The sequence below is a fragment of the Boleophthalmus pectinirostris genome, unplaced genomic scaffold (genome assembly GCF_026225935.1).
Source record: "Boleophthalmus pectinirostris isolate CB_2022bp ecotype Guang Dong unplaced genomic scaffold, ASM2622593v1 HiC_scaffold_5, whole genome shotgun sequence".
Taxonomy (NCBI): Eukaryota; Metazoa; Chordata; class Actinopteri; order Gobiiformes; family Gobiidae; genus Boleophthalmus; species Boleophthalmus pectinirostris.
Genome location: NW_026571404.1, coordinates 21960452 through 21988227, shown reverse-complemented (window position 1 = coordinate 21988227; position 27776 = coordinate 21960452). Strand labels below are relative to the sequence as shown.

The 27776-nt window shown below is 38.4% G+C and overlaps 2 protein-coding genes across 2 annotated transcripts; both read left to right on the top strand.

Moving 5' to 3' along the window:
• The first annotated feature begins 5595 nt into the window (after positions 1–5595).
• On the top strand, positions 5596–7977 carry ciao2b (cytosolic iron-sulfur assembly component 2B). The gene is made up of 5 exons (XM_055162500.1): positions 5596–5844; positions 6024–6101; positions 7216–7341; positions 7431–7476; positions 7584–7977. The coding sequence occupies exons 1-5, from the start codon at positions 5722–5724 to the stop codon at positions 7682–7684; spliced, it is 474 nt and encodes a 157-aa protein (XP_055018475.1). The 5' UTR covers positions 5596–5721; the 3' UTR covers positions 7685–7977.
• A 599-nt stretch (positions 7978–8576) lies between these two features.
• Positions 8577–22515, top strand: wipf1b (WAS/WASL interacting protein family, member 1b). Its single transcript, XM_020921225.2, has 10 exons — positions 8577–8719; positions 13944–14054; positions 18386–18488; positions 18687–18816; positions 18909–19055; positions 19189–19882; positions 19955–20052; positions 20188–20400; positions 20476–20589; positions 21417–22515. The coding sequence occupies exons 3-10, from the start codon at positions 18429–18431 to the stop codon at positions 21467–21469; spliced, it is 1509 nt and encodes a 502-aa protein (XP_020776884.1). The 5' UTR covers positions 8577–8719; positions 13944–14054; positions 18386–18428; the 3' UTR covers positions 21470–22515.
• Positions 22516–27776: the final 5261 nt, after the last annotated feature.

The following is a 27776-nucleotide window of genomic DNA, read 5'->3' as shown; positions in this document are numbered from 1 at the left end:
TGTCAGCTACGTGTCTCCATGAAGATAGATAACTTTAATGCTACTGTGGAATTAAAGCAATAATGTGCGTGGAGACATCTTCATGCACATGTGATTGCTTTAACCCACATTTTACTGATTGATAAACCAGATTCTGATCAAATGTGGAAACCATGTGTTTCTGCTGATTTGTTGTGGACATGTTTTCAGATTTATCCCTGAAATTAAAGGATTCCGGTACATTGTTTGGGCAATATTTTTCCACAATGGAAGTTGGGTTTGTTTTTATGTGGATGGAAATTATATTTTAAATTCCAGGGTCACAGCATAAAATTATCTCTCTCCTGTTGCCACATTTATTTCAAATAGGGTTTAATCTGCGTGTACTTGATGTTTCTCTATTTGGCTTGGAAACCACAATTTTTCTATTGCATTCAGCCAGTTAGAGATGCACCGATACAATATCAGATATTGATACCGTTATTGAAAATTGGTATCAGCTCAGTCTATATCATGTCAGACACTATCCCATTTTAGTCTATAAATTGGTGTAATAAGAAGATTTACTGGACAACATTGGCCCAAAAAACTCATAATATCTTTTCAAAGTTATTCTGTATTTATTTTAAATGATAAATAAATTATATATTCACTCTCTGCCCAAGCATAGGCTGATATTGGGTATCGACAGAAACTTAAAGGTACACTGTGTACCTTTTCTGGTTGAGGCTCCACAGTCTGGTCATGTCCATGGTGATGTTATTATTTGCCTGGGATGTTCCTCAGTATAACATGAAAGAAACTGATTTTGTACTTCTCAACATTAGAAACATTAGTAGTGGCATGCTTGTCTTTAGGTAGATAGTTAAATTAAAAGCTATACTGTAGAATATTCCAGGAAACAAGATCTACATGAACTCAAACAAGTTTCAGACCAGAAAAGTTACACAGTGCACCTTTAAAGCCAAAAGATCAAAAGAAGATATTGGTATCAGAACAGAAAAGGCTGGATTGGTGCATCCCTGATAGCAATATAACCTCTTCATGAGCTTGTGTGATAATGATGTCATCAAACTAAACAAACTGAAGTGGCACATGTAATGTGTCTGTGTTTAAACAATGACAGATAAAGTCACAGGTGTGGAAAAGAAGACTTTGAGGTGGTTTGTGTGTTCATGGTAATCACTTCAGCAGGTGGTGCTCCATCCCTCCGCTGTGCCCTATTTCAGTGGAGCTACCCTGTTCACACTCTTTTGTGAAGCTATGCAAAAAATCAATACATTATTCTGTTTCATCCAGACTTCAAAATGACCCTGAAAAAATGAGAGAAGAAATGTTATACTGTTTTGCTATGCGCCACTTGTTTGTATAATAGATGGAGTTCTAAAGATGAAGTCTCTGCAATAGCAATGAGTGCTACCAAATTTACACTTCCCTATGGATACATTACCATAAAATCCAATATTGAAATTAAATGTTATTTATTAAGCAGACACGCATTAATGAATGCAGGTGTATTTTCAGACTTGACCCATTTTAGCTATTAAACATGCTTTGTCTACCCTTTCTGTTTTCATAGAGACCAAATGAGACCAAGCCCAAGTTAGGTCAGATCTGTGGAGAGGCAACTCTGTTCACAGTCTGAAGGCCTGTTTTTCAACATATTTTCAAGCTATAAAACCACCTGTAATTAAAGAAATGTAAAATAGAGCTGTTTAATGTTATACTGTGTAACATTCTAGGCAGAGCAATGACATATCCATGGAAACGTGACAGACCCCTAAACAGAAAGTTACATAGTGCATCTTTAAGAACGACAACAATTGTTAGAAAATGTAACTTTTTAATCCCATGTTTCACTAGTTATAATCCTGTATCCTCACTTTGTTGGAGATTCTCATTAACAAAATCCTCCCATACTTGCCTCATTACTGACATTCATTGAAAATGCTATTAAAACTTAACCAACACTTGTTTTGTTCCTACAACCAAGAAACAGAGTGACAAAAACGATATGAAAATATGAAGTTGATGCAATAAACACAGACCATTTCTGCAACCGACCCATGTCAACACCTACAAGAAAACACTAGAGGCGTGAGCATAAAGAAACAGAATTCATTACATTTTATTATTCAACCTGTATTGGAAGACATAAAACAGCATGCAAGGCACACAATGGATGCCCACTAGACACCAATACATAATGCATAGTGTCCGTATTTTACATGCCAACTGTGAGTTTGAAGTGTGGTCGGGCACTTTTAAACAGGCAGTGCCCCCGCCTAGGTGCAAGGTGATTGTACATTTATTACAACTGAGATCTCGCTTTAAGACAAACAAAGAGTTACGATGAAAACAAAAAACATACAAGACCTACATCTAAAATATGCTACACCACCTTAAAGGGTCCATATTACGCTATTGTTTTCTGATCTCTGTTCTAGGGTTGTTTCCACATCAGAAACATACCTGAGGACGTGTTTTGCTTCATTTACACATTTTTAACACACAAATCTTGCAAATTCTCCCTTTCTTCTCTCAAACAGAAAACACTCCACCTTGTGATATCATGTGGTAATACAAGAAATACTCTACTGTGTTTTTAAACTCCATACACCTTCACGTGAATCATTTGTATATAATTTTAGCTCTGGAACTGCTAATTTCTATTCAACAAAAGGTAAAAGGTAGCTTGTAACTTGAAAACTACCACTACATGACATCACAAGGTGGAACGGAGAATTTTGAGATTTGGAGATGTAGACAGACTAATAATAAAGGGTTACTCAACATGTGTGAATGAAACAACACACAACTCCAGGTATGTTTTTGAGGAGGTAACAATAAAACTATAACATGACTTAATGCTCACTTGCTCTAGTTGTGTAATGTGATCTTTAAGTTATGTCACAAAGTCACACCAAATGACCACTTGGACAAAACAAATACTTATCTGCACAATTTTGCCTGAAAAGTTAACTAACTCTGCATCTCTGTCAAGATAGAGGCCTAAGGCCAGTGTGTGTGGCTCCAAAGGTTGTATTCTAAATCATCAATAGCATTTTAATGAATGTGATTTTTCAGCCCAATGAGTGAGATAGCAATCAGAGCACTGCTGTCATTGATCCAAAGGGCCTGACTTAATGAGCAAGTAGTGAGTGGCTAAGTATGATAAATATTAAATCATTATTGAAATAAGGATTTATCGCTGAATAAAGATAAGTAATTCAACATGAAGCTTTTATCTGGATCTGCTAATGTCCTTCTTAACTCCTCTAGATTTTTTTGTCAATATTACTGAATTAATTAATAATTGGATTTATATAGCGCCTTTCAACTCTCCCAAAGCACTTTACAGTATTCATTCACTCCCCACTCTGTAGTGGTAAGCTATTTTTGTCACAGCTGCCCTGGGGCAGATTGACCGCAGCATGGTTGCCAATCTGCGCCATTGGCCCCTCCGACCACAACCATCACTCACTCATACCATCACTTTCTTACTAGGCAATATGGGTGAAGTGTCTTGCCTAAGGGCACAACAACATTTATTTAGTCTCTGGTCCCTCTGTGGCACCTGATATCCTAGTGGTCTCCCATCCAAGTCCTAACCATGCCCGGCCCTGCTTTGTTTCTGAGATCTATGACTTAGTTTAAACAGCAACATTGTAAATATCTCCATTTTCTATCTAAAGTCAATGAGTCAGAGTAAAACAATATGCCCTGTCCATCAAACTGCTGCATACGAGTAATTGGGTATGGAAGGCTAGCACTTTTTGCAAAAGCCTGTATAGTTTTCTCTGTGTCTATACAGTGAGGACAAGAAGAGATCTAGTGTATGTGCTCCATGATATAAAGTGTTTAACTGCAGCTTAACCTAGGATGCCCTAGCTGCAGTAAACAAAATGGGAAACATAAACACTTTCAAGTAAAAGGTTTTATACTTTAATTTATTTAATCAGTGAAACAAACAAACAAACAAAAAAACAGGCTAGACAGTGTGGAGACAGGCTAACAGTCGTAATAACATGAGCTGAAGATGTTGAACTTCTATTTGAGAGATAGAGATGGGTTAGGGATGAGTACATCAGAGACAGCTCATATTAGATGTTTTTGAGATAAAAGTTGGGGCCAAGTTCAGAGCACTGGACATGTGCTAAGGAAGGATAGTAAACAGAATGATGCTGAGGTCTGAGAGAAAGATTACAAAGTACTCTTGAGGTCAACAATTTGAAATAACAAACCAATTTAGTCACATTTATAGTCTTCGTTTTACTTTCACTCTTCACTGTTACAGACATTTGAGCTTTGAATGCAAACTGTGCCTTTCTTATCTGAAACCTGTCTGTCTTCAAATGGCCCTCGGTGCCCACAAAGATCTGACAGCAGGTGACTGTTCAAAGGCTCCACAGCTATGGCTTTAAAGGATAATTCCCATAGTCCCAGTGGCTCCAGGTTGTACAATGAAAGAAATAAAATATATTATAAAAACAGACCATAACATCCTTCGGGGAATTCAAGGAGTTTATCCATGGCACGGCAGAGGCAAAAGCAAGATTTTGCAGTAAAAACATCAAAAAGCTTTTCGATCTGGTATTATGTGTTCAGAGGTGCCCACCCACATGGCCGCTTCTACTTCAATGTTTGTGAGTCAATATAAAACACAGAGCTACATAGCTACATGAAAGAGTCAAAGGATCTCCTCAGAATCTGACATACACTGACGTACTTAGAAAATAAACATCTCTTGGTCTTGTCTGGCCATGCTTGACTGAGCTGAGGTCCAGAAATAAATGGCCTCACCGGTCAAGCTGTGTGATGAAACTAAACTTTTTAAACTGTGCTGGGAATTTTGAAGGCTAGTATTGATTTTTTTTTCCTTTTTTTTTTTTTTCTTCCAAGACAAAGATCTTAGTTGCTTTTTCTGAGTGGGAGGTGATGTTTAATACTTGTGTTGGTTCTATATAGCCTATGTTAACTAATTTGTCTGATAGCCTAGTTAGCACAAATGCTTCTGTATTGTAACTTCCATTAGATGAAAAATAAATAAAGGCAACGTAATAAATTTATCAAGATAGATCTAGAATTATGTCTTTCTTCTGTCATGGTTGTGTTGTGCCATAAAAAATTTATCTAATATGCAGGAAAGAATAAAAAAGCCGCACTAACAGAAATGCAATTATTAATCCTAACAAGCAGTTATAGATGGCAGTGTTTGAAATGTGCTGCTGAGGCCATCTGCTGTCAAAATTCGGAACCACAAAAGAAAGCATTATTTCAACAGATTCTAAACGACGTATAATTTAAAAAAAAAATGCATTTTTATTACGTTCATATAAGGTTTTTTATTTGCAGTTAATTGATTCATACGTAGACTATACATATGTGGTTATAATTTACAGTTTCGAATATCATATGAAAACATAATGCACTAAACAATCATGCATTTATAAATTCTGTCTATAATAGAAGCAACCAATAACTCGACCATAGGCTTTTTTCCCCCTTTTTTTTAACACTGTAAACAACGTGTATCAACGACAGACTGTCTATGGTCTCACCACTAGGGGCAGTGTTGAATCTGTTCGCGCGTATAGACATAATGCTAGCTATAATGTGGCCAGAAGAAGTTCAGTCACCGGAAATGGTCTTGTTGTGAAATTCCGTTCATTTTGCTGCTCACCTTTTTTTTTTTAAAAATTATTATTATTAGCGCATTTATCAAGTTTTAAACCGGCTAAAATGTCTAGTCGGTTAGAAAACGCAAATCCTGTGATATTCCAGCGGTCCGGAGAGCGACTGCTGACGGCGTCGGAGGAGGACGAAGACGTACACGACCCGATAGACGAGAGAGAAATATTTGATATCCTTTACTCTTTGGACAACATTGCTTTTTCATCTGTTTTACTGTTTTGTATTGAAAAACTATTTTCAACTGTAGCACTAAATAGTATGCATGACAGGATCTGGATAAATGGTTGTTTATTTTTTGCATGTAAACTTTTTAAACTACAAAGTTATTTCTTTAATATTACAAGTTACATTTGATCAGATCCATCAATGACCCAGAACACCCCCTGTCTCTGGAAGAGCTCAATGTGGTGGAGCAATTGCGTGTGAAAGTAAGGATATTTGTAAATCATTGTAACTGTTCTGAACAGGGCTGAGCAATATTACAAAATAATATGATGTTTGTAGTGTCGATGTCACAATTTCGATTTGCAGTCACTATTTTATTTATAATAAAAAGAATAATACATCTTTATTTATAAAGCACTTTTAAAAACAAGGTTTACAAAGTGCTGTACAAGCAGCAATGAACAATAGAAAAAGCATACAAAAACAGACAATGATGCAAACCATCCAATTAATTTTAATAAATAAATAAAAATAAATAGAATCAAAATAAACAAATAAGAAATAAAATCACGCTAAAGCCAGTTAAAGGAAGGCTAACTGATAAAAATGTGTTTTTAGGGTTAGTGTTAGTGATTTAAAAGATCATACTGATGGTGCGAGCCTTATTTCCTCAGGCAGGTCATTCCAAGCCGAGGCATCCAGACTGAAAAGGCTTGATCACCCTTCATCTGGAGCCTGGATTTTGGAACAGCTAACAGGGGCCTGCCGGAGGATCTAAGGCTGTGGGAGGGCTCGTACAGGGTTAAAAGTTCTGAAATGTAACTTGGTGTAAGACCAACTGATCAGTAAAATCTTAAAATCAGTTCTAAACACACCAGGAGTATTGAAGGGAAGCTAAAGCAGGGTCATGTGTGTGATGTGTTAAACCCAGTGAGGAGTCGAGCTGCTGCGTTTTGAACCAGTTTGAGGCGGGAGATGGATTTAGAGTTGAGGCCGGAGAGGAGGGAGTTAGAATAGTCTAGACGGGAGAAGACGAGTGCATGGATGACTTTTTCGAAATCCGGAGAGGATAGTTTTACTTTTGCTAATTGTGCGGAGGTAGAGAAAACAGGATTGAGCGACTTTTTTGATATGAAGGTTGAAATTGAAATCAGAATCGAAAATGACGCCGAGGTTTGCCATTAACTTGTAACTAAAGCCATTTCCTGCTTTCTCTGAAAGTCAGCAATGCACTGTTATTGGTTAAACCTGTATTTGGAAAAGTGAGTATGGAGTGAAAGTGTATTAAACATCACAATATGATGATCTCATCACTAACCCTAACCTGATGATGTTATGGAAAAATATATGTGTTTTCTCTCCATTTCTCTCACTCAGGTGGATGATGCAGGAAGCACTGTAGGCATTGAGTTCACGCCCACAATCCCTCACTGTAGTATGGCGACACTCATTGGATTATCTATTAAGGTCAAGCTGCTGCGGTCCCTACCAGAGAGATTTAAAGTTTGTGTTTTATTATAATTTATAATAAAGACAACTTGGATACATCTTTCTATGAAGTAATCAGAATTTCTTCTGCTGTCTCTGTTTAGATTGATGTCCATATCACACCTGGATCTCACGCGTCAGAGGATGCAGGTACATTAGTCAAATAAGTCAAAGTCTTCTGCATATTTTCTTACTTGTGAACATCTGTGCATTGAGAAGAAAGAAAAATAACTTTTAAATTTTTTGTTCCTATGCAGTAAACAAACAACTTGCGGACAAAGAAAGAGTGGCAGCAGCACTGGAGAACTCATCGCTGTTGGAAGTGGTCAACCAGTGTCTGTCCACACGAAACATTTAAGAGCAAGTTGTCAATTCATGTGTCAATGTGATGTGTCAATTCATCGGAGTGATTATTGTCTACATTATTTTTTTCCTTTAGAGGAAATCAAATGATGGTTGACTGTTCGTAGCTCCTTGTGACTGTTCACGACCTTTGGTGTGTTAGGGTAACAGTCTAAAGATGAGTCTAGTTATATGTGATTAAACTTTGAGATGTATTTAGTTCACTTTTTATATTAATATCACAAATGTCTATTAATTAATACATTTATGTACTTGGATGCACGTGTACCAATTAAATTTTACAATATACACTGTAGTCCTAGTGTGTGTGTAAATTCTAAACTTTTGGGTAAGTTCATGTTGGTATTTTTTTCCAACGCTACAATGCATAGAGATATGCTAAATGCGTTTCCTTACACCAACACTTTGTTTACTAATAAGTGAAGTTATTGTGTTTGACTTGTTCCACATCTGTAAACATTGCATCACTGCTAATACCCTGGATAAGGAGAGACTCAAGAGGCACAGCTGCTTAAAGCCTAGACCACAGCTTTGGATAAAGTAAGTTACATCAACACAGAGATATTCTTTGATCAACATGTTGTCTGCCAAATTGTTGTGCCAAATTATATAAAGTTCTACGCACTAGCCTTGTGAGTCTTGTTTAAACAGCTGGAGTGGAATTCCTTGTGGTGGGATTGCCTAGGAGCCTAGAAGGTAATTTCACCACCTTCATATTACTGTTAAAACCAAAAGCACAACCTGTCATCCATTAGGTTTATTTCTATTTGCAGAACACATTTTGTCCTAAAGTAAGCTTTATTGCGGGCATTTGGAAGGCGAGCCCAGAACCGTCTCGGGTCTTAGCTCGGCCCCCGGGATGTGACGCCTCTGCTCGGGGTGAGTCCGTTTAGTGGCCCGCCCCCTGCCACTGCTCTGACTCTGCAGAGACTTTACGATTGGCTGCACAGAAGTCCTCCACGCTAACCACTGTATCCTGACGATCGATTCATGATTAATAACCATAAGCAAGAGGCTCATGTGAAACGGGGTAAGACATACGCACTTTTAACGCATTTCAAAGCAGTTTTTCAGCTGTTTTGTTTGCGCAACACGGCCTTTAAGAAGGGAAGAGCAGGAAGCATTAACATCTGGGATGAAGTTGTCAATCTCTCACAGTGGATGGTTGTTGTAGCGGTAATGGCCTGGCAGTCAGTTGCTTGTCAAAGGATATCTTTATTTGGTTGCAAATGCGCCGCAGTGCACGGGGCAGAGGCTTTGGACTGGACAAGCGCCAGGGGTTGTTCTTTCTTTAAGCCACAGCTGAACGTGAATGTTGTATCAAATAACTTTGTGCTAAACACTAGCCTACTTTCTTTACATGTTTTAACGCGTCTTTTGAGTTAATTTTACATTGTATGCCAATGTATGTAGGAAGCTGTTTGATTTGCTTTATAGTCAAGAACCCCTCATGAGGACACGTATAAACAATTCTGAAAACACGCTCCTCTAAAGTCCGCACATCTGGACAACATGCACCAGAACTGCACAGGAATGGGAACTTTTATCTTTTCACAACCTGTTTGACAGAATGCCATTAGTGTGATGGCTGTCATAGACTACGCAGAAACAATTTAAAGGCTGGGGTCACTCTGCTTACAAAAGCGTACTTGTGCTTAGATAATGTCTACAAGGTTCATTCTTTCTTTTATTTGTTTATTTAATCAAAATCTGATTTGGGCTTTTATTGAAAATGTCTAGTCCTACTTCATGCACTATATCCGGTTTAGACTAACACCTTAGGCTACATTAGATTAATAGTTTAATTAGACCAGATGGTGGTGTGCGACACATTATAGACAACAATGATATAATTGTAGTGTGTTGGGTATTGCCATTTAGATTTATGTCAACAGGATCAAAATGTTTTTCTTGGATTGGATGAAACACAATTGCGACAGTCTTTTAAGATTTTTAAAAATGTTGTATTTTTGAGAGAAGAAGCACTTAAAGAAAGACACATGATGGCTCAGGATCTGGGTGCATTCTTCTAATAACTGTGCACTGTCACTAAACTAGTTTTAGTTCATTATAGCTTTGAGTTCTCGGGATTCCTTACGCCTCAGAGAAGCAACTAATCTTTAAGCAGAAAACTTGTCACTGTCCTGATGATTTTTGTTGTTAAGTATGGGTCCTTTTAAAGCATGTCTGGCGACTTCCTGTTCTGTGATGGATTGTGAAAGCTCATGTGACACACTGTGCAACATAATGTATCCATTTGTGTAGTTGCAATATCAACAGTGGACATTGTGATGTATTTCACAAAAATCCTACAAGTCTATTTTGCGACTCTTTCTCAGAATGAAATCTGTTGGAGGGCATAAAGGACTGGCCTTGTCCTCATGTTTCCCTACATGACCTTGTTCAATAGGAAATGGTGGATGAAGTATCATTAGAAACATTGTAGAAGCTCAGCCTTTACTCAGGCCAGTAGTGACAGCCCATTCACAAATGTTTGTTCCATCAGAGTGTATTTTCATAAACTATTGTTTACATTAGCATTATGTATAATTATTAACCGGATAGTTTGTTGTTCTACTACATTTCATAATTTCAGTGATTTTGTGTGAATCATAGAGCTGGTGAGGCATGATGACATAAATAGCCTGACCGGCCTGAAGTCAGCAATACTCATGTGCTTAAAACAAGTTGAGTAGGCCAGGGTGATGAAATTGTCTTTTAATTACTTACATTTTTAGTGCTGAAGCTTTTTATGGGTCTTTGATTCACCTAGAATTCTGCCAGTACACGTTAATTCACTTATAGGCAATACATCTTACCATAACCATTCTATTCAGTTTGATCTATACAACCAAGACATCTTATGTGGTAACTATCTAAATAGAACATTATTCATAATTGTACACTGACTCTACACTGACTGTACAGCGCTGACCTTTACATTTTAAAACCGTTTAAAGTGTAGGTGTTGTGAAGAGGGTTGGCTATGATGTGGTCATGGAATTCACCAGGAATTAGCTCTACACTTCTCGTGACTCAAGACCTGCTGGAGGGTCCTGTTCATGTCCCAGCATTGTTTCACTGCACCTAGGCCTGTCATCGTGATAACAAAGTATGATATTATTTAGACAACTTTCAGCAGTAACTAATGGTTAATAATAATAATAATAGAAAAATAATCAAAATCAAATGCCCACCCTATTCTTGAGCAACACTGATAATTTTTTGTTTCTTTCTTGGACTTTCACATCTGCAAAATCATAAAATTGTGTCAGTATGTTTTTTAGTAATGTTGCCAATAGCCTTATTTACATTAACAAACAAACCAAACCCAGTCTAATTCTGACAGTGTATTGTACTGCTGTACCACATCAGCTGCTGAGCTCTGACAATGGTAAATGTGCTAAATGCCTGTGGTTACTTTCTCATCCACAATAAAGGAAACTATTTAAATTTGACCATAAGCTGACATGTGGCTTTTGTTCTTAGTCATTCTTTTACTGGTAACATATTTTCCATTGAATGAAATTATGGTAAAATACTTGTTGTAGGTTGTGTTAATATTTGAGTTTCCATTTGCCTGTAATATCGTGTGAGAATGCATGTTTTCCTGGCTATTTAAGAAGGACTGTCCTATTTTCTGCATAACTGCAGAAGGAGCACAGACAAATTTTCCCCTTGCTGGAGACCAGTCCTGGTAAAGAGAAACAGCTGGAGAAGAGGAGAGAGAGAGAGGAATGAGAGAGAGGGGGAGAGAGAGGGAGGACAGGAGGAGAGAGAAAGGGGGCCAGAGAGTGCTGACTGTGTCGAGAGGCAGGAAGTGTGACATGGAGAGTACAGGAAGTGGCTGCTAAGGCTCTATGCTAACCCTCTCTGTTCTGGCTGAGGTTGTGTCCTGCAGCAGAGGCCTGGAAACAATTCACTGACAGTTTGACACCAGATGAAGCTGCGTAAAAATGAAACACATTTGGACTTTTTATTATTCAAAAATAAAATGTAATGCATAAAGAATGACCAGGTGGGATGGTGGCTGAGAGACTAGGACTCGTGCTTCACAGTAGAGTCCGACCGATATGGATTTTGCTGTGGCCGATATGGAACCGATATAATGAGAGTTGGAGCTGCCGATAGCCGATATAATCGCCGATATATATTTAGTGATGTAAAAATTCACTGTAAATGTTGAATTGTTTAAAAAACTTAGGTTTGGCTCTGGTGGATTTTAAATTGGGTTTATTTAGGCAACATTTATTGTTATTCTACCTCTTTACATCATATTTACAGACAGTAGGTTGGCTTAATGGCATTTTTGCATCACATTCTAGACACTAGAGATGGGTATTCCAGTTCTTTTTAGAGAACCGGCTCTTTTGGCTCGGCTCACTAAAAGCTGCTGGTTCTTTTGGCTCCCAAGTGGCTCTTCAGATTGTTTTGTTGCGAGCAGGTCTAAAGCACGTCTAAAGCAGGACTGAATCAGGACTGAACCAGGTCTAAACCAGGACTGAAAAAGGACTAAACCGGGACTTATTTATTTTATGCTAAACTACAGCCAAATATGCTCGTTTTTTTTAAGTTTTTTTTTTTTTTAACCTATATACACGCAAATTTCTCAAAGTTTCGTTTTCAGCCGCTGCCGCTGTCAAACCGCGAGTCTGCACACGGCGTGATGAGAAAAAAAGTGAGAGAAAGAGAAAACACGGCTCCCAATAAGGATCAGGCTCCCGTCGTTCCCTTCAAAGAGCCGGCTCGAAGAGTCATTTCGTTCGCGACGGACCCATAACTAGTAAAGAAAGTAGCGCTATTAGCCTTTAGCCGTAAATACGTGCGCTCCGCGGTAATTAATTATATGCGCAAATGTCATAATTCACACGTCTATTCACAGCTCATTTACATATCATTGCAGGTCCAGTAACAAATATACGGCCAATATAGTCACTTTACAATAGGCCAATAGAAAACAGCCTGTTTATGTGCGGGAGCTACAGCAGCTAACCCATAACAAATGACCAAAACTAGCTTCAAAGTCGACATATTTCCAACACTCACCGCTCATACAGGCTCCTCCTCACATCACAAATCTGCACTAATAAATGTCCTTTTAATCCAGACTCAAACCGATTGTCCGTAAAAAGAAAATAATCTCAATGTTTGGATCTGTGTCTGCAGGTCTAAACAAACACACGTGAGTGACGCGACTCTGTGGTGTGTTCAGGGACAGTACGGACACACAGACAAATGACTCCGTAGATAAATACTGATGTGGAGCCACATATTTGGACATTTATCTGTCTGTAAATTGGATTAAATGAACATAATGTAGAGAGTCTAAGATTTTTAACGACGTATCACATGCCCATGTGAAATATCGGCCCCTATCAGCAAGCATATCGGCCGATAGCCGATATGCCTCCAGTTGCCCATATCGGCCTATAATATCGGCCAACCGATATATCACTCGGGCTCTACTTCACAGTAAGAAAGTTGGGGGTTTGATTCTGTTTTTGTGCAGAGTTTATTTGTATTCTCCATGACTGCTTCTCTGGTTTCTCCATTCAACCCAAAATATGCAAAATGGGTAAAATCTTTTGCGATATTCCTTACAAAACCTAAATGAAGATCTGGAGATGGATCCCCGAGCTCTGTAGTGCCCCACTACCCCAGTGGTACTGAATGGGTCAGTGGATTAAGAAAGTGGGCCTATACCCAATACCTTACCAGAATGAACGAGCATTAAATTATGATGACGGTTCCTGGATCATATAGGCTCAACAGAGATATGCTGCTGTTCTTGCTTCTCAACCATGACCAGTATCCTGGTACTAGCACTATTCTGCTATCAGTACAACTAACATGAGCAAGGATCAAGTGAAGTAACAAAGTAGACAATTGTTTTGTTCTCCACAAATTCATATTTAAGATGCTAACTTAGTTGTTGGAATGCAGTGTTCTTTCCTATGTATTTCCAAGTCTCTTCCATCTAAAAGTTTAACCTACAAGACACTGTGCCAGACTTCTGGTTCACCTTTCTGTAGATCAAATGTGTTGGGCTCTTGGCTGTTTGAGTGCCTCTCTGGGCCCGCCCAGCTGAGTGTTGAGGAACTGAAAAAAGGAAGTGTCGTGTGCTGCATACAAAGTTTGTATGTGCTCTCAACAGGGACTTGCATACGTGATGCTCAATAGAAGGCAGTGGAAAGAATAGCAGAAGTGCTTTTTATATACTCGGAGGCTAATGGTATTCTGCTTTTGTGTTCCAGTTTATGTATGTGGCTGCTCTTCACCTTTTGCCTTTTTATGAGGACTGAGCTGAGGTGCTTCTTCTACTGCCTACTCAACATCCTGCTCATCCTTCTATGGGCGCAGATTGAGTGAGTACATGCTTCACACAACTGCACACAAATGCACACAACTGCACACAACTGCACACAACTGCACACAACTGTGCACAACTGCACACAAGTGCACATGACTGCCAGTATCAAACTGTTGAAAGTTATGCTACTATAATTTGGTTGACAGCTTATTTCACATTATAACAATTGAGGAGCTATGCAAAGGCAATGTTCATAAACGTGCACAGACTTATATATACTGCAGCCTTGAAGATTGTTTTTGTTTGTAGTATTTGACATCACTAGTGAGCCCAGGTGAATCCAAATCATGCATAGTTATTCCATCATTGTTTTGAGTACTACTCAGAACTATAAAATTGTCTTCAGGTCCAGGAAGTTGGGTTGGGTAAATGATTTCAAAGGACAGAGACATCATCTGCTGACAATCTTGTAATTCACAATGACAATAACTGAAAGCCTTCGTATAGAAAGGTAGTTTAAAAATATCTAATATCAGTCCAAAAATAATTACACAACCTGGTTAGTTTCTTTGTAACAACTACATGCCTTTTTGGGGTCAGCTCAAATAGCAGGAAATGCACATGGGGAAATAACCTTGCGCATTCTTCCGCTGCACAATATTTGTCCATCATCGAACATGAACTGAAAAGGGGCAGAATGGTAAAATTAACTGCTGAGTGAGAGTCTGACAGAAGCACAGTCAGACCACATGTGTGATCAGCTATATATTGCAGTATGAATGTGTGCATATAATGAGAGAGGCCACAGGATGTTAGTTTAGCCACTCAGCACAGTTCAGCACTACAGACACATTTAACCTTACTTGACTGTATGTTCATGAGGTGAAACTGACATTTAACTTGTAGGGCCATATTGACAAAAATGAATATTCTGATAACTGTAAATGCAATGGTATTGCATGGTGCATGTATCACACAAAAGTGAAAAGGCTGTTAATTTGCCCACAAACCGTTGCTGTAACAATTAACGATTCAAAATTGGTCAAACGTCCAAATGGCATTCATAAGAGGAAAAATCACATGACTGAAACCCAATATTATGTAATGTGTTATAAACTGCAGCATGTATACACAGTTTCTCACATCATTATTTCAAAAGTACAATATTTTAGGGTGTATAACATGCCATAAAATTAAAAGCACAATTTTCTTAGAGCCAGATTTAGATTTTTTTGTCTCAGTTTTTGTCACATGTAAAGTATCTTTATAATGCCTTGAAGAGGTAACTAAAGTCATCTGTTGTGTTCTGAAAGTTCACACAGTGTTAGTATGTAATGTAACTGAATACATGTGTTGAAAATACGTATACGTACATATTCAGAATACAAATTTTAAGTGCAGTACTTGATCATGCAATTTTGGCTTTGAACTGCATGTTTTAGTAAGAAAAGTTTTAAACACAGCTCTTGCATGTGCATGCAAATTTTCCTTTTCTAAATAGACTTAAATTAATAAACAAAAATAACGACAAACAGTGCAACAAAAATAAAGCTGTTTGCAATTCTATGTTGTATGTTTAGCAGCAGTGTCATAGATCTGATCTGGGATTGCCTTTAAGAAGACCACAGTCCATGTTCTCTTCTGAGAATTTGTTGGATGTGCTGCTCTAATGAGGTCGTGTAGCACAGAAGGTTGAATGGAGGGATGAAAGCTGTTTTATGGGCACTTTTAAACTGAAACACGTGTGGGCCTATTTCAGTACATGTAGTTAAGGTCGCCTGTTCCTTCAAAAGACCCACACTCATAAAGTCTGTGTCAGATACAGACGGAGACAAATAAATACAACTTTATAATATTGTTCCAAGATTAGATTAATGGCTATGCATGCACTTCTGCTTGTTGTAACTTCACAGTAAAAAATAAAAGTAAGAAAATTACAGTAATTTTTCATGATTTTTCTGTGTTGTGACCTAATCCTTAATACTTTCTTCTACAACAGTTCTACAATTAAAAAACAAAAATAGCCAATAGTTTTCTCCTACTACATTATTTTCAACCTAATTATTCACTGGATGGTAGTTTTCAGAGCACCTTTTATGTTTAATAACTTTTGCACAATATTCACAGTCCTCATGATTGACCTATTCCTATAAAACTGTAGCACTTCAATTGTGTCATTTGAGTTTTTTTTTTGTCAACATATTTTCGTAAATACTCTGTACTCTGAAGCTGAAAGGTGCAAAAGGGAAGGAAGTGAAAAGTGTGAAAACAAACCGCTTAGTTTGAGTGCATGCAGTCACACTGAGAGGCTTGTCCAATGACTGTTCATGTAGGCATGTCAAAATAATTACTATATGGACATTGTTCAGTATATGAAAGCTGGAACTGTATATTTTGGGGCTCAATAGTTATCATTTACAATTCCTTTGCAAAAGTGGGGATATTTTTGCCATTGTTATGTAATAGGGTAAGAGTTGAGCTCTATAGGGTTGAATAAATAACTTCTATTACGGGTGTGCAAATTATTGAAATATTGAAATATTATTTTGTTCCTGTGCTAGAGTTAGTTGCTTGTTTAGAGGAAGGAAACTCATTTATGCAACACATTTGACATATTCACTTTTCTGTCATATTCACTGCCATGATTTAGCCATTATTTTTTATTGAACCATATCGAATCGATTTGAAATATATTGCATCGAATCGTACCAAATTGAAAGCTCACTGTATTGAGATACATATTGTATCATGGCCTATGTATAGAGGTATGTAATTATCTGCTCCTTCTACAACTTATGTGTTGTAGCTCAGGACTTTTAATGATACAGTATATTTACAAATAAGATAACTGGGATTATCCTGCTTTTGTGGCAAAAAGTATTTAAAATATTATTGTTTATTGGAATATGTCTCTGTAGCAATATATCATGCTTAGACCTGTCATGATAGATACTATATCAACTTATTGTTCAATATATAATAGACAATAATAAAAACAATAATTTTGGGGTTCAGTATTCTTTGTGAGTACTGTAACTAATTCTGTGTACTAGACAGGAACCTTTTGTTATTTTTATGAACTAGAATATGATTTGAGGTATAGAGAGTTGAGTAAACATCTATTAGTGTCTCTTTCACCAATTTATTTATTGCACGTCATGTTTTTTAACCTTATTGTACATTTAGAATCTTTTTTTGGGGATAATCCTGCTTTAGGGTTATTGTGTCAGTGGCAGCTTCAATATTATATTTATCTTCGATATTTTCTTCTCCAATATATCATACTTAAAAATTTTTTATAGCCTATGTTCACGTCTAGCCTCTTATAAAGACACAGAGCTCAGCTAAGGAGAAGGTATCATCTCTCCGGCCGGATGACTGTGGCACTGGAGCTGCATGGTGACTTCCTGTTTGTCAGCGGTGTACAGGAAGTTCAAGGCCCCTAGAGGATGCTTATGAATGTTTAAAATGAATTAAGAGCTCTCTCCGATATGAGCGTTGATTTTGATGTGCAAGCATTCATGTTTCAAAAAACATTTGGGGGGTGCTTCCTTGTTATAGGCGAGGCAAAGCAAGTTTATTTGTATACCACAATTGGTGGTTTTCAGATTCCAGAATGTGATGATATACTCCCAGATGGGCGGCAAGAGACAGTTTTTCCTATTGATTACATTGTACTTTGCCATGAAATATACAAAAAGGTAAATTCACTAAGAATTACATTAAAATCTCAATACAAAATAAATCAGAACATGTACATAGATGAACCCAATCTATAAAGACTTTCAGAGCTCCAGTGCTTCATTATTATGCCTTTTGATAAAGTCAGTGTTTTATTAATTAAAATGTAATGTAGTATAACAATATACTACTTAATGAACACTGAATTGAAACAATGGAAACATAAAGCTTGTTTATAGGCCTGTCACAATAACAAATTTTGAAGTGTGATATATTGCTAGTAAATAAATATAGACATAAACATATTGAAACAAATTTTTGCCACTGGCACAATGACCCAAGAGCGGATTTAAACCAAAACCTTTTCTAAATGTACAAATGTACAAAAAAAACTTGGCTTCTGTATATGAGTCATAGAAGTTATTAGATTAGTTATAGTTACAAGAAATGTTTTTCTCACAGTGTTCCAATGTTACATTTTCAATTGCTTGATAAAAGTAAATTGGATTGGTCCTGAGAGATTTGAGGTATATCAAAATTAGTAATATTGCAATTGCTGTTCTGCATGAAAAGTATCAAGTATATAAAAATAAAATAAACAGAAATGTTGTGTGCAATCTTCCAAACAAGGATACACGTGATATTTTTGCACATTTGTGGTTAACTGTACTATTCCAAAGTGACTGTGTGCATTGTGTCCATCAGAGTGCAACATCCTGTCCCAGTGAAGTAACGTGGTGAAAACAAGATGCCAGCCCCGCCTCCTCCACCTCCCCCTGGGCCTCCACCCCCTCCCACACTGGCTCTGGTCAGTATTTTATTCATATTGCAAGATATTTGTTCTGATATTAACATGCTTTTCATTTATGCCATGCGGACATAACTCAATTGAGCAGCGTAAAAGCTTTGTTAATTTATTATACAATATTTTTAATTGTAGCGTTTACTATATATTTATTCTGTTTTTAATGACATAATTTGTTGCATACATTTTCTTGTGATTTAGGCCAACACAGAGAAGCCCACCCTAAACCGTTCTGAACAACATGGAAGGAATGCTCTCTTAACAGATATTTGCAAAGGTGCCAGATTGAAGAAAACTGTCACCAATGACCGCAGTGCTCCTTCACTTGACAGTAAGTCTGGAGTTGTCTGTATAAATCAGTATTAGTATATCACTTAAGTTCATATGAAGATAATATAATGTTGTTTGCTGTGTCCTTTTTAGAGCCTAAAGCAGGAGGTGGTGGAGGATCCGGAGGTAGCGGAGGTGGAGGTGGAGGGGGGTTTGGTGGAGGCGGGCCTGCCGGACTTGGAGGCCTCTTCGCAGGCGGGATGCCAAAGCTGAGGTCTTCAGGAAACAGAGACACCACTGGTAAATCCATCACTCTAATATTGTCAGCTCCATTTGAATATGACCTTGTGTGTCATGTGAATGTCATGTAATCTTAAGTAAAATGGTACTGGTCTTGTGATACATTGAATACATGCATTATTTTGTTTGGTAGATTCGGCTCCCAGTAGAGCACCTATTCTACCACCAGGTGGCCGGCCCTCTGGTCCCTCTTTTGGGTCAGGGGCAGGGTCTAGTGGTCCCCCTAAACTTCCTGGAGCTCCTTCTGGTTTGAGAAACAATGCCCCTGAGCTCCCCAAAGGCCGGCCTAATTTCCCCAGACAGGAGAGTCCTGGTGGGCCTCCTCCGGTCCCAAACACCCCCAGACCCAACCAGAGCCCTTCTTCTCGCCCAGGCCCCCCTCCCCCTTCACTTCCTGCCAGCCCCAGACCCACTTCCTCCTCTGGACCTGCTCCACCTCCAGGCAGGCATGGACCTCTTCCACCTCCTCCTCCAATGGGATCAAGGACAGGCCATTCAGCCCCCCCTCCAATGTCAAATGGGACCCGTCCACCACTACCTCTAGGCGGGAGGCCCCCATTTCCTGATGAGAGACCCCCTCCACCACCAGCGCCTGCGAGTATGAGTCGTCCTGCTATGCCTCGTGACGTTCCTCCTCCTCCTCCCCCTTCTGTCAACTCCAAACCCTCTCCAGTTTCCTCATCACCATCATCCCGGTCTCCTGCTGGAGGCGGAGCACCTCCACTGCCCCCAGGTCGACCGGGCCCCCCCCCTCTCCCTCCCACCCCACCTGTTGGAGATGACCACAGCACTCCACGCCTGCCCCAGAGGAACACCTCTCTCAGCAGGTAAGTCCTACTATCATCATACTTGCTAGTGCAACATAATACTTAAAGGTAATAGTTTTTTGTTTTCCTCAGTCTTTCCTCGGCTCCGCCACACCGACCAGGACCCCTACCACCACCTCCCAATGAGAGACCACCATCTCTGGGACGGAGCCAGTCTTCAATACGCTCAGGTAACTGCCATGTTTTTGATTTGAGAGTCAACAAATGTTGACTTTTTTGTGGAAAAAAACATGTGTCTTTTATGTTTAGATATTGTAGAGTATACATCAAATGAAAATAAATTAACCTTGTCTGTTTTTTCAAAGGACCTCTTCCTCCCCCTCCTCCATCCAACCGTGAGGGCAGTAGGAGATCGTCAGCAGCCCCTCCACCAGTAGGACGTCCTGGGCCAGAACCTCCTCGAAGTGGGCTTGGTGGTCGACCACCTCTTCCTCCAGACAGACCCGGAACAGGGCCCCTACCACCTCCTCCTCCAATAGGCAATGGTTTTCAAAACTCTCATCACAACCAAATACAGGGTGAGTCTTTTATTGTTAGTATTTGTATAAGTGGAACATTTACAAATAATATGTACTAATTCTACTCTTTTACAGATGAATGGGAGTCTCGTTTCACTTTCCACCCAGTGTCAGACCTCCCTCACCCGGAGCCTTATGTGCCCTTTCAGAAGACTTATCCAAGCAAACTTGCCAAGAACGAAGCCAGGGGTCAGTCACATACATACAGTGTTGGGAAGGTTACTTTTAAAATGTATTCCCCTACAGATGACAGATTACATACACCAAAATGTAGTTTGTAACGTAATCCATTAAATTACTTAAAGTGAGTAACGTAATTTGAATAATTTGGATTACTTGATTTGCTGTAGAGAAGCAAAGGTGAGGATATCGTAATATGAGATGTTTTATCTGCTAAAAGAAAATGAAAAGCCCAGACTTTACTGAACCAAATTAAAAATATTATTGATAGAAGATGAGGAGACACGTTAAATCCTGTTTTAAACCTGGTTTAGACCTGGTTTAGATCTAGCTTAGAACTATCTTAGTCCTGGGTTTAGTCCTGGTTTAGACCTGGTTTAGTCCTGGTTTAGACCTGGTTTAGTCCTGGTTTAGATCTGGTTTAGACCTAGTTTAGATCTATCTTAGATCTATTTTAGACGTGCTTTTAGTCCTGGTTTAGACCTGGTTTAGTCCTGGTTTAGTCCTGGTTTAGTCCTGGTTTAGACCTGGTTTAGACCTGGTTTAGTCCTGGTTTAGTCCTGGTTTAGTCCTGGTTAAGATCTAGTTTAGACCTGGGGGGTCTAAACTATTTCAACAAAGTAACTGTAATCCAATTACCACTCACTGAAACAGTATTTGTACTCTGATTACGTAACTCCGGTACATGTAATCTGTTGCTCCCCAACACTGCATACATATATACACAGACAAAACTAGAAACTTCTATCTATCAGACAATCAACAGATTACAGGCATATTAATTGTAAAATATGTATTCAATGATTATGTTTCAACTATTTCCCATTTCATTCTAGGGTCTGGTAAGAAGGAACGAGGGGCACCTCCTCTTCCTCCTATTCCGAGGTGAAGAAAGCAGGATGCTCTCATCCATCTACTCCCTTCTTCTTTTTTCCTCTTTCAGTTTTGCTTCTTGTTCATTGGCCCATATCTGTGGCCAGTCTTGGATCTGACTGTTACCCAAGTAAGGGTTGACTTTACTCAAAGTGCCTCTGCTGCAGCGAATAGTAGCACATAAACACCCAAAGCCATTCTACTTCCTGTTACACTGTCTTCATCCACAAGGCATTTGGCATTGTTAAGTGTGTGTTTTTGTTCTACAAAAGACATTACCACAGCACTGAAATGCTAAGACTGTTTCCTCCAAGACATTTGTATTGCTCTTTTGCCTAAAATGGATTGTGCAATCCAGAAATGTACCTACAAGAATGCTGCATATTATATTTCCCATTTTAAAAATAAAAAATGCTAATTATTACACAGGTACTGTTCCGAAGTGCTAACGAGGATGTCAAAAACAAAGGTGACCTATATTTTGTGTCCCTGCTCGCCCAGTTTTGCCTTGTCTGAAGAATGTAATTTCAGGTTTGTTTTTAGTCGAAGAAATGAAGCTGGTCTGACTTTTTGTGCCTTATGTTTGTGGTTTTCTATGGCACATTTGTTTAGTTGGTTTAAATGTGTTATGCTAAATAACACCAGCAGGGGATGAGCAATAAAACACATTGTATATTGTTTATGCAATATTGTTAGTTGAACAAATATCAGAGAAACGGGTGCGTGATTTGCCAAAGCCCCATGTGCCTAACAAGAAAATGTAATGTATATTTCTTTGAATACAATGGTACTTTCTGACTGATGACGTTTCTAATAACATTTGTTTACAATTGAAAAGTCTTATTTGTAAGTGCTGCCTTGAAGGACCTGTGGATGTACTCGAATGATTTATGAAGGACTTTATATTTTAAGTTATGTTTCAGGAACATGCAGTATTATATTTTTGCTTTACCCATGCAGCACTGCTTTAAATGGTATGTGTACTTAATGTACTGTTCTCTCAAAGACAATCATGTCCAGAAAGTGAAACAATATACCAATAAATACAATAGTTTAATAATATGTAATTCTTAATTTCTATATTTTTTGTCACATGTTGCTGACTGTTAATATATCTATCCATATAATGCTATACTATAGCTATTTAAACAATATATACTATATACTGTATGTGTGATATATATATATATATATATATCTCATATTTATATATATATATGTATATATATCAGTAACTTCTATAAACCACTGTAAATACTTGCAGATATTCTTTTGATCATTTGTTTCAAAAGACATTTGAAGAAACAAGAATAGACTCTTATGTTGCAGTGAAATGTTTATCTCTTCTAGTGAAATGCTTGAATATTAAGAAATTCCATTGGGTTCTTCTGTGAGACAGGATGTCATTGATTTGACTACTGTTATTGTTTATACTGCCACTAGATGGTGATAAAGTCGTTCGTTGGGCTCACATTCAGGGTCCGCCACGCTGCGCTTAAAATTACTCTGCTCTCTGAATTTGCTTTGAAAATGGCTCCATCAAACAAAGTAAGTAATAAAAACCTACAGACTTACTGCAGAACTAGACAGTTTTAGTGTTTAATTGTAGCCCTATATTAACATCATGTCATTAGTATTAGCATTAGTGTTAACATCATATTAATAGCCTTGTCTCTAGTTTATATTTATAAAATTTTATGCCAACATTTGACATGATGGGTCCTCTCTCCCACGTGTTTTTCCTTTCTTGTTAGCTCGAATATGCCAAGCCATGATCATCAAGGAGAGGGAGCCTCCGTGTTTTGGCTGTGCTCAGCAGAACCTTACATGGATTGACAAAGTCACTTTCACCACCTTTTCCACGGGGCTGAGGGCATGTCTATCGGCAGTCTCCTCTGGTGCACCAAAAAGCCACCGAGCTAATCCACATTTCACTGTCTTGTATGAAGTGAGCTTATTCGACACAAAGAACATTTTGGATTCACATTTGGACCATTTCATGAAATGGGAGACTGTATTTTACAATTTTTTTTTTTTTTTTTTTTTTTTAATATACTTTGGCTCCAAAGTGCTACTATTGATCAGCAGTGGTCAAACCATAGACCGTCCATTGGTCAAATTCATTGTCAAAACGAGGGGTTTCTTATGCTTATATTAATAATCATATCAGTTATGCCTCACACTTGTAATGTGCCTTACAGACTTGTCACAGCTGCTCTGGGGGTGGACTGACTGAAGCGAGGCTGCCAATCTGCTCCATCAGCCACTCTTGACTACCACTAATCATTCCCACTCTCACCACATTCCTTCCAGGAAGGTATGTGAAGTGCCTTGCCTAAGGACACAACGACAGAACTGGTTCCAAGTGTAAATCACACCTTTGACCTTTGGGTGAAATTTGCTCTCCTCACTGAACCACTGCCTGAACACTAGCTAGTTAATAAGTTGTGTTGTGGTGGAGCTGATTTACAAAACATGACAGAGGTGGTCTAGGTGATTCAAATCACACCTCTTTACTGGCTTGAGAGACCCCAATATGCTTACTTTATGAGATTTAGATTTCTTCATGCAATCTGTTTTCTAATGCACATACAAAAAGGAAAAAAATAATGAATTTGAAATGTATCTTGTTGGACATAGTAGTGATACTGTGTTGTCCAGGGGTCCAGGACAAAAATATATTATTTTGTACCAGATTGCCTATGTTGTAAAGTAGCCTATATTCTACTATTTCTAATATTTGTACACAGAGAGTAAACTAAAATCCCCTTTGAACAATCAGTACAGGCATCCTCATTGCTTTTTGATTGCATCCCTTTTTCAGATGTTCATAAACTGCTTTGCTTCATAAATCAACTAAATATCTGTCACTTTGATTGATGTAAACTTTTAATGATGTTCACCCAAGATAAAACGTCTCCTCTGATTTCAAATATATTTGTCACATTTTTTGGGGGGTCGTTTTCCAGACACTTTTACTTGCTAGAGTCGGAGGCAAGCTGACAAAGGATGACAGATGAGAATTGACAGTTGGAAAAAAGCATTGAGAGAGGGAGGTGGATATTCAAAACGGGACTGAGCAGAGAGAGCTTTGTGCTGTATGTGACTGACAATGGACAGAGAAGAGAAGTGCTGTAATGATTCTGGTTTGGGATTTGCACAAAGACTGATGATGATGTCATGCTCCCAGATGGGGGCAAAGGCCAGTTTTCCCTATTGATTACATTGTACTTTGAATGAAATATCCAAAAGGTAAATTCACAAATGTTGAATATTTTCAGTTAGTCACTAAACCCTAAAACTCACTATATTACAACTTAATTTTGCATTTAACAGTATTAATTTTAGCTGCCCCCCATGTGTATTAATCAATATTTGCCTATAGAATGCTGATCTCCCCATAGAGTAGAGCAGTAGTAATTGATACTTCCAAATGCAGTGCCTTGCCTTAATATTATGATTAAATTTGTACAACTTAATCATAATGCGTTCATCCAGCAATAAGAGGCACTGGCCAAGGCACTGCACCAAGCCAATATGTAAAACAATCAAATATGCAAATTGCTATGCAATAGACCTGAAACAAGGAAGATTATTTCTATTTATGGACCTTAATATAAAGTTACATATTAGGGCAGGTAAGCTAAAATGTTATTTCATGATAAAGTCTTTGAAAGGTAACTATAGCAAGAAGAACTGAATAAACAGCTTGGATGAGCTGCGAAATGTATTAGATCAAAAAACTTTTGTCCAGTTGACAGAATTTAATTTCTCTTTTGCTATGTAATTAAAGAAATTAAATTCTTCTGAAATTTCACACTTCACTGTGGTTGGTTAAATCCATTTGTCACTCACTCAAAACATGATGGAGGCTGACAAATAGGTGGCTTCATTAAAAAAAAAAAAAAAAAAGTGCTTCATTAAACCAGTGTTTCTCAACCTTTTTTGAGCCACGGCACGTTTTTTACATTTAAAAAATCTTGCGGCACACCACTAACCAAAATGTTACAAAAATGACACTATATAGTATATTTCATTACAATATAATTTCTACATTAATTTCTACTTACTCAGTGTGAGACCTGCGCCTGTTTAGATGAACACAAAGCTGATATCCTGGCAGGAATAGAAGAAAGACACACACAAAGCTCTTCATCAACAGCTCTCAGTCTCTCTCTGTTTTTAGTTTTTATAGCAGTTAAGCTTGAAAAGCTCTTCTTCTGGGTCAGAATCTTGTCCAGGGCCCATTTCGGAGTTCGCATTCGTCCATTTTAAAAACTTTTCCATGACTGGCACATGCGTTACTAATTCTTTTAAAGCAGGGGTGCTCACACTTTTTCAGCATGCGATCTACTTACAAAATGACCAAGTCATAAAGATCTACCTAATACAAAACCAAGCAAACTGCACTGAAACACTCTGTGCCCCTTTTTTGGACCCTGACCCACAGTTTGAGAACCCCTTCTTTAAGAGAACTTCCTCTGGCACTTTACACAAAACTGTGAAAAAAGTGAAGGAAGATTTTTAAACCTGTTTTTTAAAGTTCCAAACTGGAGTTTCATTCTTTTTTGGTTTTGCAGTGATATTTACCAGCCTCTGCACGTTTACCAAACCAAACGCACATCGTGACAAACACAGATGCATTTGTGCACTTTTGTTAGACAAACTTCAGCCAAATGTGGCAGTAGGTCTGTTCTGTAGATCTGCTCTATGCTGTAGACCTGTTTTGTGCCAACACTGGAACACAAATTTAGACTAGTTTTTGCTCCACGTTTGGTCTTGCTCTTCTAATCAGCGCACTGTGGGAGGGGCTTGTGTTCGCTGTACGCAGGAAGGAGCGAGAGCGTGAAAAGGCGAGGGGCGGCGTGCTGACGTGAGGCAGATGGACAGGTAGGATGTTTAGGAAGTTTAATCTGCCCTGTGATGCACGCTGGTACACGAGGGCACACGGTGTTGCAGACGAGCCGTGCGTAGGGGGCGTGTGTGTTTGTGATGTGCCGTAGAGTCTCCGCGGGTTTCAAATGAGCGCACAGGCTGCACTGAGACGCCCCACACGCTCTGGCACACCTGTGCAAGTTTATTACCAACAGCAGCGGCCGTAATGAAATATGATCGCACTTGTTGAGTGTCAGACCTTGAGTGAGAGACAAGATCGAGTCCAAACGCGAGTCCGAGATGAGACACGGCGATCTACCCACACAACCTTGGCGATCGACGTATTGAGCACCACTGATTTAAAGGAACGAGGCAATTAGCTGCCTGTCGCCACCCGGACGAATATTAGATCACTCTGCCAGTCATTATATACTACACTGTACTACAGCACGGACACTCGACAATGACATAATATTTGCAGGTAATCATGAATACATTTTTATTTTAAAAAAAAGTGATATTGGATAATTTCTCATGGCACACCTGACGATCTCTCACGGCACACTAGTGTGCCGCAGCACAGTGGTTGAGAATCACTGCATTAAACAATTGCTTAACCATCAAAATTTCACCAAAATAGCATATCGTCATATTTTATTACCATATTCCCATTCAAGCTACATTTTACATTTTATAAAACCCCTATTGAATGTGAATTTGTTGTCCCTGAATCACTGAAATATACATAAGACCAAAATTTGCATGATCTGTAGAGCCCCTCCCCTTTCCCAGTTCATCTGCTCTTTAACTGCACTATCTGCCCTTGAGTATGGAGCTTTTCTATTGGCTTGTATCTGAAGGTAGAGTAAATCCCTACAACTCTGTAATTGGGCTGTGCTGCAGTAATTAGCCCAACGATATGCAGAACATTGTCTCTGAGCTGAGTGGATTATCCCAGGCACCTGAAATGCAATAATGCCTTTTGTGCTATAGCCTTTGTTCATGTTCCCTCTTGTACCACTGCAGCTCAGAGCTCATTGTTATTCCATCCCTTGTGTCATTGTATGTCTTTTGTTATTTGTACAGTTCGAATTGTGCATGTCTGCGCCACTGGAGGTGAAGACACAGCATCAAACAGCCATTCAACCAGGCCGAGATGCCTTCTCAGGTGTGTGCATAATGAAGAAAACTGTTTATTCACATTAGATAAAAAAAAGCAAAAAACAAAACTTATAACTTAATATATTATATAACATAATATATTATATATATATTTTATTTTATATATATAATATATAAATATTTTAATGTTTTATTATTCTGTGCAACTGTATACACCTTTTCTATTTGTGCATCTCTGCACCATTGGAGGTGAAGATATAACATCAAACTACCATTATGCCAGACTAGGGACCCTTCTAACATGTGTGTATAATGAAAAAAATGTT